This window comes from Enoplosus armatus, chromosome 17, assembly GCF_043641665.1.
Source record: "Enoplosus armatus isolate fEnoArm2 chromosome 17, fEnoArm2.hap1, whole genome shotgun sequence".
In the NCBI taxonomy this organism is placed as follows: domain Eukaryota; kingdom Metazoa; phylum Chordata; class Actinopteri; order Centrarchiformes; family Enoplosidae; genus Enoplosus; species Enoplosus armatus.
In genome coordinates this window covers 1,325,198-1,341,015 of record NC_092196.1, presented here as the reverse complement: position 1 = coordinate 1,341,015, position 15,818 = coordinate 1,325,198, and the positions used below count along the sequence as shown (strand labels likewise).

The window sequence follows — 15,818 nt, the reverse complement described above, 5'->3', positions numbered from 1 at the left end:
TTTCAGACGGACAAATCAGGAGAAAATGAACTTTGTTGGAGACTGACTCAGCAACACGCTCTCATGAGCTCTGGGCTCGCTTCTCGCTGCTCGGTGCCGAACCAGCACCGAATTACAAGTTAAAACTGAACTGAACCGTGTTTGTTTGTTTCTGTTTCTTTGCTTAATAACACTGTTATCCTTATTATTTAACTGTTTTTGGAGGAGGAGAAAAAAGAGGATATTATTAGACAAATAACTGACTGCAGTGACTCTGCTTGGGCACACTGGATTTGACTATAATTGCTGAATCTCATCCTTTTTTTTTTTTTTTTAATGGACAAATAAACATGAACGTAATGTGTTTTTCATAAAGCCATCATATTTAATGTTTGGCTTTTTAAAAAAACGACAGACTCTTGGTGCAGTTCCTGGTGATTCTCTGTCTGGTTTGTACTGGTGGTTCATTCTGGGCCCTAAACACATGGTCCGTTGAATTTATGGCAGGTGACTGACTCGCCAGTTAGAAGCATTCCACAGTTTGGCCATAAACACCATAAAAAAAATAACAAAAAAAACCCCGCTTAAAGTCAACATTTAAATCTCGTAGTTTCTGTTTTGCTTCAAATGAAATGTATTGAAATAGAATCAAAGTGCAAGCAAACACATCACTTAACTAATGCTTTCTATTTTCTCTTGCGCAGACCCTGGTCAAACAGTTGGACACCATCCTCAGCACCTTGAATGACATTTTGAATGAGAGGTAAAAGGACGCTGTGTGCTCCTAGGTTTTTTGTTGTTTTTTTTGGGGGGGGGGGGCGGTCTGTGGTCTTGTGCTACATGCTGGACAGACTGGAAGAAGATGTTATCAGTACAGGTAGAAAACATGTCAGGGAGTCCAGCTCGGTCAAAAGTCCAAGGCAGTAAAATAACTCTTACCTAAGACAGAAAGTAAACGCCTGCCTGCCTTTTTTTTTTGCCTTGGGGGGCAGATCTTCCTGGAGCAATTTTCTTGTCCTTTTTGATGCCAGAACTGGGGTTGGACCAGAGTGGGCAGTAGGCTGTTTGACCTGTTTGGTATTACTGCTACATGACTTGGGCTGTTATCGAAAGCATGACATAACTCCCTCCCCCCACCAACAACGCGCACCCCGTCATTGCAAAACAGTGATTACTCTCTGTCACTCCCCAACGCCCCGAGGTCTGTAACATGTCGTCTCCTTTGCCGTGCGTAGCAGTAAGCTGCTGTGGGAGCTGCGCCAGGATGCGGCGGCCTGCCTGGGTCTCCTCTGCACGGTGCTCAGCTACGAGGCGGAGCGCATCTTCAAGTGGCTCTTCCTCAAGTTCACCTCAAGCGGTCGCGACGAGGTGAAGCTGCTGTACCTGGTGGCGGCGCAGCGCGCTTTGGAGGCCGCCGGAGAGAGGAAGGCCTTCTCTCACGTCATGCAGGTAACCACACACAGGGGGCTTCGGTTGATTTCTAGTCTGACTCACCGGTCACTCAGTCTGCCATTAGCCGTTTAAGCTTAATACCACAAGCATTCGCTAAAATCCTCATAGTACATCGTGCTAATATAGAAGTGGAAAGTGTATACTGGCTGCTGCCAGGTAATGGACTGGTTAGGTGTGTGGTTTGCTGGAGTGTTTTTGCGCGTTTCAGCTGGTGATGAGCAACCTGCAGTCCATCCTGGAGAACGTGGACACGCCAGAGCTGCTTTGTCAAAGTGTGAAGTGCATTCTTCAGGTGGCTCGCTGCTACCCGCACATCTTCAGCACCAACTTCAGGGTGAGTGTCTCAGCAGTCATCGGTCCATTAGCTTATCCTTCTTTAGAAGGCCGCTGGAGCTGATCCCAGCTGACTTTGGGCAAGGTGCACCCTGACCGTTCACGCTCACACTCATACCTACGGGCAAATTAGAGAAGCCACTTAACCTAATATGCTCCATGAGTTGGACTGTGGGAGGAAACTGGAGCACCTGGAGTATGGTGCACATATCAGTGAAGGTCAGATCAGAACATCTTGGCTAATGCTAGCTCCATGTCCTTCTGATGTTTGCTGTTTTTTTTTTCTCCACAGGACACAGTGGACATCTTGGTAGGCTGGCACATTGACCACACACAGAAACAGTCACTGACTCAGCAGGTCTCAGGTCAGTTGGATTTTTTTTTTAATTTAATTTTTTTTATCGGCACACAAAGATTTTGTTGTTTCTGGTGATTGCAAACTTTTCCTGTCCGATAACCCCTGTAGTCTCATTTAGCAGCTTGTTAGCAACCGCCTTTTTTAAGATACGTAAAAGCTTCAAAATTCACGAGTGGGTGCATCTACTGACTTATTTTATGTTGTAGAACAAAACGTGTAAATCTCTTGTGTTAACCACAGACCTTATTTCAGGCATCTAACCCAAAACCCATTCAAAAAAAAACCCAGACGAAGGAACCGGAAGTGTAAAAATGCTGACTCATTTTCCAGGTTTTAGAACTCATTCCTGCAGCGCTCTATTGGGCAAAGCTGTTGTTGACTTGATTCATGGATTGAATTAACTGAACAATTGCATTCAACGGCTCGTACACGTAGGAGGCGCTTCAGCCGCGTTTTTTTTTTTTCCAGTCGTCCGTTTCACGCGTGTCTTTTCAGATACACCTCCATATTAATCAATACCGCTGTCTACACAGGCTGCACGACAACCCTCGCCTTTTATAAATGACCCTGAACGTGTTTTTATGCTTCAAGTCCTGCTGCTGCTCTGCTGACATGCTGCTTTCACTACACTGCTGTACACTTTTTTTTAATAATCTGCTCTCCCTGTCTGTGTTTAGGCTGGTTACAGAGTCTGGAGCAGTTCTGGGTGGCAGACCTGACCTTCTCCACCACCTTGCTGGGACAGTTCTTGGAGGATATGGAGGCATATGCAGAGGTGAAGTTAGTCCAGAGTCTTACGGATGCTCTAATGACAGTTAGACCATCAAAAATGTACATTTTACATTGCATATATTTTATAAATATCAAAATTTTCTTATTCCAGGTCCTTATTTGGGACCGCAAATACTGCCACACAGAACTGATGAGTGCTTTTTGCTGTGCTCTGTTTTAGGATCTGAACCACGTGGTGTCAGGCGAGGCGCTGGATGACGACATCCCCCCTCCCTCAGTGTCACTGCCGAAGCTGGCGGCTCTGCTGAGGGTTTTCAGTACAGTGGTCCGCAGCATCGGAGAGCGATTCAGCCCCTTCAGAGGACCACCCATCACTGAGGTCTATGTCACCGATGTAAGAGCCACACCACAACCTGCCTGAGGGCTGAGCAGTGTTAATATTAAAGTGATATTGGGCTAAATAATCAATAACTGACTTTAAAAATGACTAGTACCTTTAGCCTTAATTAGTCTACAGTGGGGGAGAAAAGGAAGGTTACCACAAACAAGCTTACAATAAATTATTTGTTCTTTATTATAGGGATAATGAAGGCATTCTTGTCAGTCTAAAAATATTTTCCTCTTCACGTCTTTGCATTTGTAAGATTAATATTATTGGTATTAGCCACAACAAATAATTATCAGTTATTGTTATCATCCCTGAAATTCCATATTGGTGCATCTCCAAGCAATTTCCAAGCTTTTCCATTGGTTAACAGATCTATCTCAGTTTTTTTTTGCATGTTGCATGTTTATTTCACATTTGCTGCAGCAAAATGATCAAATGTTAAAACAATGGTTTTAGATGCACAATCTATGGCCAAGGGCAGTTAAAATCTACCATACCACCACTTTGATGTTGTGAAATATGTCCTAATAAAGTAGTACATGCCTGTCAGTGACTGCAAATGCCATGCCAGAGCTTTTATGGTATCAGAATATTTTTTTTTTCTCTCTCTCTCTCTCTCTCTCTGCGTTCTGTGTTTTCCTCAGGTCCTGAACCGGGTTCTGACCTGTGTGACCACAGCGAAGCAGGTTCAGTTTTCGGAGGCGGTTCTCACAGCAGGGAATGAGTGTGTGGGCGTGTTGCTGGCCAGCGTGGAGCCCTGTGGTCCGCTGATGGAGGCCGTCCTTGCTTATGGCCTGGACCAGCTGGACTGCTGCCGGGCCTGTGGCTCAGACTACAATCTTGCAGTGCTCATCCTTCTCACTCTGGTACCGTCACTTGATTTTGTTGGTCTGAATCACAGCTACAGTTTTTTTTTTTTTTTCCTTCACTGTTCATCTGGCAGTGGAGCAGCCCAAACAAATCTGGTTTCAGTTGTACAATAAGCATGATGGACCAAATGTAATTAACCTTTTTATACTGGAATTTTCAGTGTAGTTTACCCCGTATTTATTTTATCATGCTTAGTTTAACACCATAGACTGTAAATAAAGATGGATGAAAATTGAAGCCAAAACATCTCGATACATTTTTCCCCAAAGATTGTTAGTAGTTCTTATCACACTGATGTTTGTTCAAGTGTTCATTTTTTGATACGTTTGGTTTTAATTAGTTATTTTGATGGTATAAAAACACGGCGAGACGTCATGGTTGACAGCTGTGATTGACTGTGTGTGTGTGTGTGCTCGCGATTGGGTCGGGTGGGTGTATGGGCGGGGCCTTGATACTGCAGCTCCACCCCCCCTCCGATCGCCTAACTGTGGCTTCACTTCACTGTGGCTTGACGTAATTTCAGACATGTTGGTGGGAATGCTTGCTCACATTTATTCCTAAGAGGATATAACTGTCTCAAACGATACTGTCTTTCCTGAGAAGCCCTGCAAAGCCGGACAATTTTCAGAGAGGCCTTCCAGACGGAGAAGACCAGCAGTGTACCCGTAGGGCTTCACTGCTCCGTAACATTTTGTTGACGTCACTGTTGACTCTGCGTTTGCTTTCAGATCGTGGACCAGATCAACACAAAGCTGCCTGCGTCCTTTGTTGAGAAATTGTTGGCACCCGACTCCCAGCTGCTGAATCTGCGCTTCCATCGAGAGAAAGAGGTGTGTGAGAGTGTGTGTGTGTGTTGCTTGATCAAAAAACAGTTTGTGTGACAGTATAGCAAGATGACCCATCATGTGCCAACATGCAAGGCTTGGTTCATGTTTTCCCTATAGCATAGCAAGGCACTACATTAGCCGAAAGTATGCGGGTACCTAAACATTCCAGCCATATATCATAGTTCTTCTGGAAAGCATTTTCCCTCATTCAGCCACTCGAATATTAGTGAGGCAGGTACTGAGGTTGGCTCTTTTCTTCCACACCAAACTGGGAAAACACAAACTGCTGCCACAAAGCTGGAGGCACGCTGTTGTCTAACGTACAGTTGCATGCTGTGGTATTGAGATTTCCCTTCATTGGAAGCAAGGGGCCCAAACCAGGAAAACAGAACCAGACCAAAAGTGTGCTGACACACAAAGAGAAGGATTGATTCATTTAATTAGTGGGGTTTGGTCCGGGTGAGATTTGGTTAAACAAGTGTCCTTTTTTAAAAATGTTGCTAAACCAGTGTTTATATCTGTGTGTATGTATGTGTGCATGTTTTTCCGCAGGTGATGGCAGCTGTTCATGGTGTGTACCAGTCGCTGCTAAGCCTGAAAAATATTCCAACGCTGGAGGCCGCTTATAAAATGGTATTGGGCGAGATGGAATGTGCCCTGTCCAGCCTGACGCTAACCCTGGACTCCAGTGGCAGGGCCTCGGCACTCGGCCGCCCCAGCCCCAGCATTCAGCACCCTGCTTTTGCCTCCGTCACTCTACCCCTGGAGAAGGCTCAGTTCACCCTCATCTTCAACCTCAGCACCCTCACCACCATTGGCAACACCAAGAACTCTCTCATTGGGGTGAGTGCCACTAATACCAGTGTCGCAGCACAGGTAGTACTGTTAAAATGATTTGTTTTAGGTCGAGGGGATTCGATTACCTGCGGCTGCGCCAGATATTAAGCGGCCACAACACATCTAAATGCCTTTCTCAGGGAAAGGATGCAGGCCTAACTTGCCACAGGTGTGCTTTCTGCTGGCGCATCACTCGGTACCCCGCAGTGTTGTCCACTCAGATGAGGCAACCGTGCACTGAGCTCTGTTGGTTTCAGTTCATTTAGGTTAAACAGACGCAGACAGAAACGTACTACTATTCAGTCCTGTTACTGATGCACCTGAGGAATGTTGCTAAGATTCGCTGCCTATTATTTATTTATTTATTTATTTATTTTATTTTACAGTAGCTGGAAATGGTCCATCCATGCTTTTGTGCCCTCCCGCTTAGACTACTGCAGTGCCCTTTATTCCTGCCTAAGCCAAGAAGCTGTCAGCCTGTTAGAGCTAGTCCAAAACTCTGCAGCAAGATTACTCACTAAGGCCTCGCATCATTCCCGTATCACCACGGTTCTAATGTCATCACACTGGCTTCCGATTCCATTCATGATTCAATTCAGGAACCTCCTCCTGATCTATAAGGCCCTAAATAATCTTGCTCCAGAGTATATCCGCTAATTGTTAATTGTGCTAGGCCCCTCAGGGTCCTCTGACTCAATCATTTACAGTGGTTTTGATGAAACTATTGACAGTGTGTGACTTAATAAACATACATTTAACATTATACAATGCTCATGTTGAAATGTGTTTTTTTTTGTTTGTTTTTTAATGTGTTTTTAGATGTGGGCGTTGTCTCCTACGGTCTTCGCTCTGCTCAGTCACAATCTGATGCTGGTCCACTCTGAGTTAGCAGTCTACTACCCTGCCATCCAGTACGCCGTACTCTACACCCTGTATTCCCACTGCACCAGGTAATACACACACACACACCTACCTGTACTGTGAACAACAACCCCCAAGTCCAGACCACTCGTCTAATAAAACGGTTTTGATTCAAAACAAAAACGAGCATGATGATGGAGAAACGTTACTGTTCATCATTCTTGTCCCCACGTGCTCTACATGAAATGTGTGCTTTTGTCTGCCATCATAGGTGTAGTTCTGCCGGAGAGCACTGGGATGTCGCTCCAAGTGAGGAAATAGAATATTCACAGAATCCGGTTGAAATTCTTTTTTTTTTGTTTTTCCTCCAGTCTGTAGCGAGCTGAGCTAACGTTAACTAGTAAAGACGCAAAGGCAGCAAAACATCCTTTTATTCATCATTCACCCTTCTGGCGGTTTCTTCAGTTGCGATGCATTTGCAAAGACGCATTACAAAGCCAAGTCTGTTGAACTTGCATCCACAGCGCCTGCACGAATAGCTCGGCTGCGGCTTTCATAGCCGAGCTGTTAGGTGAGCTTGAGGTCCTCAGAGTGGATGTGTCAAATGCGGCTTCATTTGCTTGACACAAGTAAGTAAACACAAACTACTTGTGGTCATTCACCTGTGGGCCTATTGCTTAATTCCACACAAATTACAACCTACTAAATTCATGGTATCGCCTAATACTACTTAGGTAGATGTTGCTGACTGACTGCTGCGTAATATTCTCAACATGATGAAACTATTCATGAAGTCAGGCTAACATTTGACTGCGTGGTCAGCCATAGCTGACTAATGTATGTAACTTGTCACTGTAGGAACAGTGTTTACATAAGCTTCGAAACAAAGGTCCCCTGACCCCGTGCACCCCCTTAGCTGGCTGCCTTTTCCCGCCGGCTGGCTACTCCACACCCTCGCGGAAAGCCCCGGCTGCTGTGTTTGCTGCTCTTCTTAACCGGCCTTGTGTATCTTCTGTTTGTTTGTTTGTCCAGGCACGATCATTTCATCTCATCCAGCCTGTCCTCATCTTCTCCCCCCCTGTTCGATGGTGCCGTCATCAGCACCGTGACCACCGCAACAAAGAAACATTTCAGCACGCTGCTAAGCCTTCTCGGAGGTCTGCTGGTGAAGGAGCACCTCTACCCTGAGGCCAGGTTCTTTCTCTCTCTGTCTTTGACACACAATAATAATGCATCAATAATATAATGAAAACGATAATGTTACTGTTAGCCAGTTGCATTAGCTGTCTTGCCAAGCGTGAAAGTACAGATTTACAAAAATGGGACATGACAAGTGAATGTATGGCAAAATGTCTTTAAAACAAAACTAAACGTCAGCCAGTCAACAAGCTCACAAGAAGCAACTAATATTTGTGCGACTTACTGGATACAATTGCCATGATACTTTTGTGTTGGTGTCTCAGGAGGCTGCTGCTGACCTGGGCTCAGGAAATCTCTGTGCTGATGAAGAAGTCGGACACCTACAGCCCTCTCTTCTCCCTGCCCTCCTTCAACAAGTTCTGCAGGGGCCTGCTGGCTAACGGTGAGCCCAACACGTCCAGCATCTTCAACAAAGACGGGCGACGTAATTGCCATTTTCAGATCAGTTATTCATCTGTAACGTTGTTAATGGTTTTTCTTCCTCGTTTTCTCTGGATAGGTCTGAATGAAGATCAAAGTATCTGCCTTCAGACCTGCCACAGCTTACAGGTCCTCTCTTCATCTCTGTCCACTGAGCTGCTGCAGAGGTAATACTTACACAATACAAGTTTAAACTGCTTTCAGACAGTATTTTAAATTCGATCTGTCAAGTATTCATGTTCTGCACTTTGCTGCAGATATGGGGAAACCAGGATGGCAGCTGCCTGCTATCTTAAGTTTAAGCTGTGTGTGTTGGTTGGTTTCCATTAGGTGCCTGGATGTGTGCGGAGTCCAGTTGGTCCATTCGGCAGTGAGGGTGAGGCAGGCCTATGGCAAGCTGCTCAGGACAATCCCCCTTGATGTGGCTTTGAGGTAAGACATATTGTACCACTGCAGGGTATCTGTTCTCCATGTACCAAATCTGTTTGATAGTTAGCGTAGAGCCCTGCCCTGTTAATGATGCTTCTGCAAGATTTAATTTAATTACATTTTTTTTTGTCCACAGTAACCACAGCCACCCTGAGATGAGGGAGATCTCACTGGCCATCCGCCACCACATGAGCCGGGCACCGAGCAGCACCTTCCACCCCCAGGACTTCAGCGACCTCATCAGTTTCATCTTATACGGAGTCCTGCACCGCGGAGGGTACCTATCACAGTGACAGAGCAATAAACTGCATTTATTTTTAACAAACCCTTACCGGGCCTTAGCCTTGGATAGAAATTGTTTGTATCGCAGCACGCAGTTTCCCCAAATTGTTAGGCTGCATTAAGTCTTGCTGAAATTAAGTCATAGTCGACTAGTGAACATAGTGAAAAGGTGGAGGGAATGAGTTGGAAGGGGGCAAAAGAAGATGAGAGTCGGCGTACATGGGAACTTCAGGCACACTCAAAATTTCTTTAGAAATCTTCCACTTTTCTACTGCTTTTCCACTGATTTTGGTTAATGTCTGTTATACTTCTTAGTAACAACTGTTTCTGAATAGATTCAGACTCATGATGTCAGTTTGCACCACCGTGTGCATACCTCGCGTTGATTGTGTGCCAGATGTCGCTGTAATGAGACTCTCTAAGCGTCACAGTTCTATGTCCACAGCAAGGATCCCTGGCTAGAGCGTCTGTACCACAGCTGCCAGCGGCTGGAGAAACGGGATGGCCGAGGAGGTGTAGATGGCAGCAGGCCAGGCGTGGTGCCACAGGCACTGTTGAAAACCGAGGTGGTGCTGTGGCAGTGGGCAGTGTGGGAGGCCGCACAGTTTACCGTACTCTCCAAACTCCGGACACCGTTGGGCCGAGCTCAGGACACCTTCCAGACCATTGAAGGTAAAGAGACCAGATCCTAGTTTGTGCTCAAGAGTAACAATAAAAGGTTTTTGGAAAGTAAATGATGGACATGGTGAACATGTGGCATGCCTTGTGCTTAGTCCATTGTTTTCTGTGTGTGGACAACTTGGAATGCATTTGCTGTAGGCAATATGCAAAAAGAGAGAGACCCAGACCCCTGGACATGAGCCAGGGACGCTACGGCTCATGGTTGGCGCCTTGACCTCTCGGCCAGCAGTGCACCCCAGCCATCCCTTATTTTTCTTCTTTCCCTGTGTGCCAGGTATGATCAGGAGCCTGGCAGCCCACAGTCTGAACCCAGAGCAGGATGTTGGAGTGTGGGCTGGTGCTGGAGGTGATGGAGGAGACGGTCACCACTCCAATCAGCTCCGTCTCGCTCTGCTGCTCCAGTACCTGGAGAACCTGGAGAAGCTCATGTACAACGCCTACGAGGGCTGCGCCAACGCTCTCACTGCGCCGCCAAAGGTGTGCAAATAAGCGCTCCAGACTCTGGTCGAAGATTTAAGTGTTGAAAATGATGACGATCCAGAAGGAGTGCTGAGACAAGGGAACACATAGCAGTCATTAAAATGGGTTCAGATTGGCAACCACATCCATTTAGTTACAGTCATTGGCCTGTTAATAATTTGAGTCCCTCCTTCTCTGTGCCTCAGGGCATCAGGACATTCTTCTACACCAACCGTCAGACATGCCAAGACTGGCTGACGAGGATCCGACTGGCGCTGATGAGGGTTGGCCTTCTGTCGGGCCAACCGGCGGTAACCATTCGCCATGGTTTTGACCTGCTCACAGAGATTAAGAACAGCAGCACCCAGGTCAGTACAAACACACTCTTATATGAAGCTCTACGCTCAAATGTGTGCAAGCAGGGATGTGCACATTTTGATGAACAGCGGCTCCCCCCCTTTTTTTTTTTTTTTTTTTTGGAAGGCCAAGGACACAGCCTTGAGCCTCTGTAGCTTCTATGTGTGCACGTTCGTGCCGTGTAGTAATGGCAGCATTTATGATGTATAGGTATGTGGTTTATGTGATAGTATCATCTGGTGTTTTGGTGTGCTCGTCAGGGTCCAGAGCTGGAGGTTCCTCTGATGTTGCTGGTGGAGGCTCTGTGTGAGCTGCGATGTCCGGAGGCCATCCAGGGCCTGGCAGCCTGGAGCCTCCTCGCCACCGGCAGGAGTCTGGGCTGGCTGTCGTCAGTGGCCCTGCAGGCTGAGGGACGGTAAGCAACGCTGCCTTCACCAGACATCCTCACAGCAAAAAGAATCGCTAAATCATCCACATCCACATGTCTGGTTCATTTATTTGGTTGTTCTAATAAGTGTGTGTGTGTGTGTGTGTGTATAGGTTTGAGAAGGCAGCGCTGGAGTATCAAGATCAGCTGTCTGCGGTTACAGGGATGGACTGCAGCATCAAAAGCTCTGAATGCTGTGTGCTCAAACTCTCCAGCAACACAAGCAGCCCCAAACATACCAGCAACGGTAACCAGCAAATATATACGTTAAATGCATGAATGAATTATTATTATTATTATTATAATTATTATTATTATTATTTTGAAATCGTTGCTGGAAATGCAGAAATGTGGAATGAATTGAATCTGGAAAATCTGAACTCAAATGCATTGACCTGGAAGCTGAAATGTGAAATTGGCAGAATTGGAAGCTGAGCTGCATTACCTAAAGAAGCGAAGCGCTAAAATACATTGCTAGGAAAGCTGGAAGCTAACATATATTGCCTGATAAGAATTCCTTTAAGGATTGCAGTGAGGGTAACGCAAAGAAGACGTGAAACTAGTTTGGTGTAGGCCAGGTCCTGAATCAAGATGTCCGCCGATCTACCCATCTGTCTGGACTGAGATGGACCTTTACTAACTTGCCAATGGGCCACAGGGCTCGGGGCAGTTGAGGATCCATAACAAGGACTTGATGTGTCCTCCTCCAAGTTATCTGTCGCGGCTAGCCATTTGTTCTGCGATTGCAAGGTGGGAAGGTAGTCACAAATTAACTGTGTGACCAGAGCTGTCAGGATTTGGCTTTGGCGCCGGCGGTGCTGCCCCATGGCCCCATGGCCTCATTCCAGGACCTTCCACCAACTCTTATGAGGCCTGTCGGCTTATTGAGTTCGGGGTCAAGAGCTCTGAGCTTGCTGCGGTCTGCAAGGATTTCAGCTTGGAAAACTCTTGAGTAGGCTGATCTCATACGTTGGTGCTGGTGAACTCTCAGAGGTTCACATGATGAGGTCGTCGTAGGTAACTTAAGTTTTAATGGCTGTCAGGCTGCAAAAAAAACTGAGTTCAGTGGGGTCATGCGGTTGCTTAAGGAAAGCAGACCCATTCCACCATAAATTAGACTGGGATAGGTTAGAAAGGGGGTTTCCCTTGATGATGTAATCATCAGGTTTATTGGCAGAATTCACATAACGCCAGGAATTAAAGATCCGTGAGCTCTTGAATTTCTGCCGCCCTTACACCCACAATGTATGAAGGTATGAAATGTGCTATATAAATACATTTGCCTTTTTTACTCAAGACTGTAATGCACTGAAGCATTGGAGATCATAGGACTGCAGCTCTTAAGTGTTTTTTTGTTTTTTTCCCCCTCTGAAAAGGTGACAGCAGGAAGACTGTGCTGCTCAAGTCCAGCGAGTGCTCCCCTGAGGTGATCAACTTCCTGGCCAACAAAGCGTGCCAGTGTTACGTGGCACTGTGCGACTGGGACTCTGTTAAGGAGTGGCAGGCCACCGTCCACGCCCTCAAGCAGAACTCCACCAATCCAGTCAGCATCAACCTGAGGACGGATTTCAACTACGTCCAGGCTCTGAGCCGCTTTGAGGAGGGAGATCTGGCGGAGTGCGGGGCTCAGCTGGAGCTGCTGCCGGGAGAGGACTACAGCTCGCTCTCCAGCAGCAAGGACAAGCTGGGTGAGTGGAGAGTTGGATTGTTGATTAGTTTTGTATATGTGGACATAATAAATTGGCACTTAATGGATTAGATTATTATTTTCATTTTCTTTCCCATTGAAAGCCATTCCCACACAGTTTTACAGACTGGTTTGTGTGTGTGTGTGTGTGTGTGTCAGATCTGAAGCGGCTCCTGCCCTCCATGAGTCCCGATCCAACTGAGCTGCAGAGGGCCATCGAGGTGCAACTCCTTCGCTGCGCCGTTAGCTCCATGACGAAAGCCATTCAACAGCAGGAGCAGAGGAGCATGGCCAATCCAGAGTGAGTATTCAGACGGAGACTCGCAAATGTGTTCGGTCATACTTCTTGAGCTGTACCGGAATCAGGCCCCTAAGGTTTCAGGGGTCCAGGTTACCCCTCACGGTCTGGTCATGATAAATGCTTGTGTTTTTTTTTGTTTGTTCATGTCAGTGTTTTTAATTGTTCCATTTACGTGTCAGGGCTACGCCGTCTTTAGTAAATCATGTTATGTGACGTTGCAGTTCGTTGGTACGCTGCTTGAAACAGACGGGACGGATCTGCTTCGGCCCTCTTCGTCTGTCCACGCTTACTCTTGATGCCCTGCCCACCCTGCCCACCCTGCAGCTCCACTGCACCGCCACCCTGGAGAACACACTTAATGGACAAGAAGTATGTGCACCCACACTTTCCGTTTTGACTATGTAATATAAATAGAATGTATTTACTGCTTTATTTATTTGTTTTATTGTGTCTGTATTGGCGTATATGTTGTCTGTTATGCGCCGATATGAAAACTAGTTTGTGAAATATGTTGTTGGAAAGTGGATAAACAATGACCCCCATCATTTTGCCTTTTCAGTATAACGCTAATATAACCCTGTGCCTGACAACCGTCGCGGCACTCATGCTTATCACAGCTGTTTGCTGTGTTTGCGAGGTAGCTAGCTAGCCAGCTGTAGTTTGTCGGTGCAGTCTGTAACGTTAAGCATCAGAGCACCTCTTCCCGTTCATTCAGCAGCTCAGCAGACGGTGGTGTGGTGGCTCGGGTCCACGACAGTCGCTAATGCGCGTCATACTCATTGGCTAGCCTAGCTACTTTCATACCATGTCAGCAGAGTGGAAGCTCATGTCTGAGCATCTGAGCCCACTCTAAAGATGAATTCATCATGAGTGAAGTTATTTAGAGTAGAATATAGAATAGAACGTGCAATGCAAACCAGTTTGGTTCCAGCTCAAATATATAATTCTGTGTATATTCTGTATATAATAAAGGATATCGGCCAATATATCGATATTGGAATTTCGACGTTGGCCCCAAAAATACACTATCGGTGAAGTAAACAAGAAAACAAGCTGGAGGATTAATTCCACCCTGTGTGTTGTTTGCATTCTTTGCAGGACTGTATGATTCCTCTGTGCAGCGAGGCTCTGAGCTCTTGTAAGCAACAGGACGTTCAGCCTTTCCTTCAGGCCCTCAGATACACCATGTTCCAGAGACAACTCTTTCACAAACTCGAAGGTAAATCATCACAAAGCCTGCAGCGTTTCAACTATTGCGCACTTAAAGTTCCCCTTTTGTCCGTTCCTCCATCCCATTCACGTTCAACACGATATCTCAGAAACGCCACGAGGGAATTTCTTCCAGTATGGCACAAACGTCCACTTGGACTCAAGGATGAACTGATGAGAATTTCCACTGTGCAGCACGGCAAGGTTAAATAAAGTAGTTTACGTTGATGTAAGTGTTGGAGGTGGTAACAGCTCAGTGTGGCTGTCCTCCCTGAAATATTTAATTCTGACCTAATAAAGTCAAATATGTTCACCTGTTTGTATTGAAGAATAGCATCACAATTGTCTAATTTCCCCCCTAACACTGACTCTGTGATAAACACATTACATGTCCTATAACCACATATAACTGGCTCACCAGTGGAAAGACTTTAATGTGCAGCAGTTGCAACAGGAAACGTTGGTTTTGCCTCAGCAGCACTTCTCACAGTTCTGAGATGGTTGAAAGTGATCAGTAAACAGTGAAATATAAAAAGTGGGTCGCCCATAACCCTGTACTTGTCCGTATGAAGCTCTGAGATTTCACCCTCTCCATTCTTCAGGTTGCTCTCCCACCATAGATGGCCACCTGATGGAGCTGTGCCTGACTGCTGTAAAGTTTGCCCGGAAAAAAGGCAACATTGCCCTGGCGTCCCGCCTGCTCAGCCAGTTCAGCAACGGAACACAAGAGGAGGAGGAGGAGGAGGAGCAGCAGCAGCAGCCGGACAAGCTGAGCCAGGCCTTCAGGCGCCTCACCCTGGAGGGCACTTCTGGGGAGAAATGGGGACCGGAGCTGCAGATAGAAAAAGCCAAAGTCCTGAGAACTGCAGGTGAGCGACAGGAGACGCTCAAAAGCCATGCACGGCTCTTGCCGGAACAGAATGGTGATTTGTGGCACAAGGACAAAGCTGGGAATCGCCATTGCATCGGCCAATATCAGAAATCACAAATTTGCCTTTGGGGACTTTACAACCTGTACAGCTTACAGCACCCTCTGTCCTTAGACCATCAATTCAAAAGAGGGAAGAACTCAAAAACGGAAAGAAAGCTCGGGAAGAGCAACATAGGAGGGATCCCTCTTCCAGGACAGACAGACGCGTAGTAAGACGTCATGTGTACAGAATTGACCAACATAACGAAATTACAGTATGGACAATCATGACGACAAAATTCTGAATCGATTTTAACGTACAGCCAGGACTCCCCCCCATGTTAGATTGCCGTAGAACCTTTCATGGTAAATATGTCTCGAAGGACCTCACAGAGAATGTATATGATCCAGCACACTTTTTATGAGGCACACGCGTCACAAAATGTCAGCCGGCAAAGACGTGAAAGCTGACACAGTTATCTTCAGTCCCCCCCCCCCCCCCCCCCGACCCCTGTCCTCGCCTTTTCCCTCCTAAGCAGTGTCTCTCCCTCCGCAGGCCAGTCCATGACAGCCATGGAGATGCTGAGCGGGGCCGCTCTGTCTCACTGCCACATGGGGAAGAATGAAGGCGCTGCCTGCCGCTCACTGCTGACACTGTGCAAATGGCTGTTGGCTGACTGGAAGGACATGACACCTCAGCTCAAACAGGCATGTTCACCTCTCAGTACAGCTCCTCTACACCTTTTACTTTGCTCTGAATTTCAATGTTTTGAAATGTAAGCCTGACATTTACGTGTTGTTACTAAAGTATGTATTTGT

General features: G+C 46.5%; 1 protein-coding gene across 2 annotated transcripts in view; it reads left to right on the top strand.

The window, feature by feature from the left end:
• smg1 (SMG1 nonsense mediated mRNA decay associated PI3K related kinase) overlaps positions 1–15,818 on the top strand; it is a 42,962-nt gene that overhangs the window by 6,249 nt on the left and 20,895 nt on the right. Inside the window, exons 5-30 of one of the 2 annotated variants that reach the window (XM_070922487.1) lie at positions 684–742; positions 1,215–1,428; positions 1,640–1,765; positions 2,057–2,129; positions 2,800–2,897; positions 3,075–3,248; positions 3,887–4,108; positions 4,841–4,942; positions 5,492–5,782; positions 6,596–6,726; positions 7,670–7,831; positions 8,101–8,219; positions 8,337–8,424; positions 8,588–8,689; positions 8,823–8,963; positions 9,414–9,640; positions 9,924–10,126; positions 10,315–10,476; positions 10,726–10,880; positions 11,006–11,139; positions 12,269–12,580; positions 12,739–12,880; positions 13,102–13,249; positions 13,979–14,099; positions 14,692–14,958; positions 15,556–15,707. In XM_070922487.1, the coding sequence (XP_070778588.1) occupies positions 684–742; positions 1,215–1,428; positions 1,640–1,765; positions 2,057–2,129; positions 2,800–2,897; positions 3,075–3,248; positions 3,887–4,108; positions 4,841–4,942; positions 5,492–5,782; positions 6,596–6,726; positions 7,670–7,831; positions 8,101–8,219; positions 8,337–8,424; positions 8,588–8,689; positions 8,823–8,963; positions 9,414–9,640; positions 9,924–10,126; positions 10,315–10,476; positions 10,726–10,880; positions 11,006–11,139; positions 12,269–12,580; positions 12,739–12,880; positions 13,102–13,249; positions 13,979–14,099; positions 14,692–14,958; positions 15,556–15,707 (4,125 nt within the window). Of the gene's footprint in view, positions 1–683; positions 743–1,214; positions 1,429–1,639; positions 1,766–2,056; positions 2,130–2,799; positions 2,898–3,074; positions 3,249–3,886; positions 4,109–4,840; positions 4,943–5,491; positions 5,783–6,595; positions 6,727–7,669; positions 7,832–8,100; positions 8,220–8,336; positions 8,425–8,587; positions 8,690–8,822; positions 8,964–9,413; positions 9,641–9,923; positions 10,127–10,314; positions 10,477–10,725; positions 10,881–11,005; positions 11,140–12,268; positions 12,581–12,738; positions 12,881–13,101; positions 13,250–13,978; positions 14,100–14,691; positions 14,959–15,555; positions 15,712–15,818 lie in introns of both variants that reach the window. The other variant, XM_070922488.1, reaches the window with a different exon arrangement.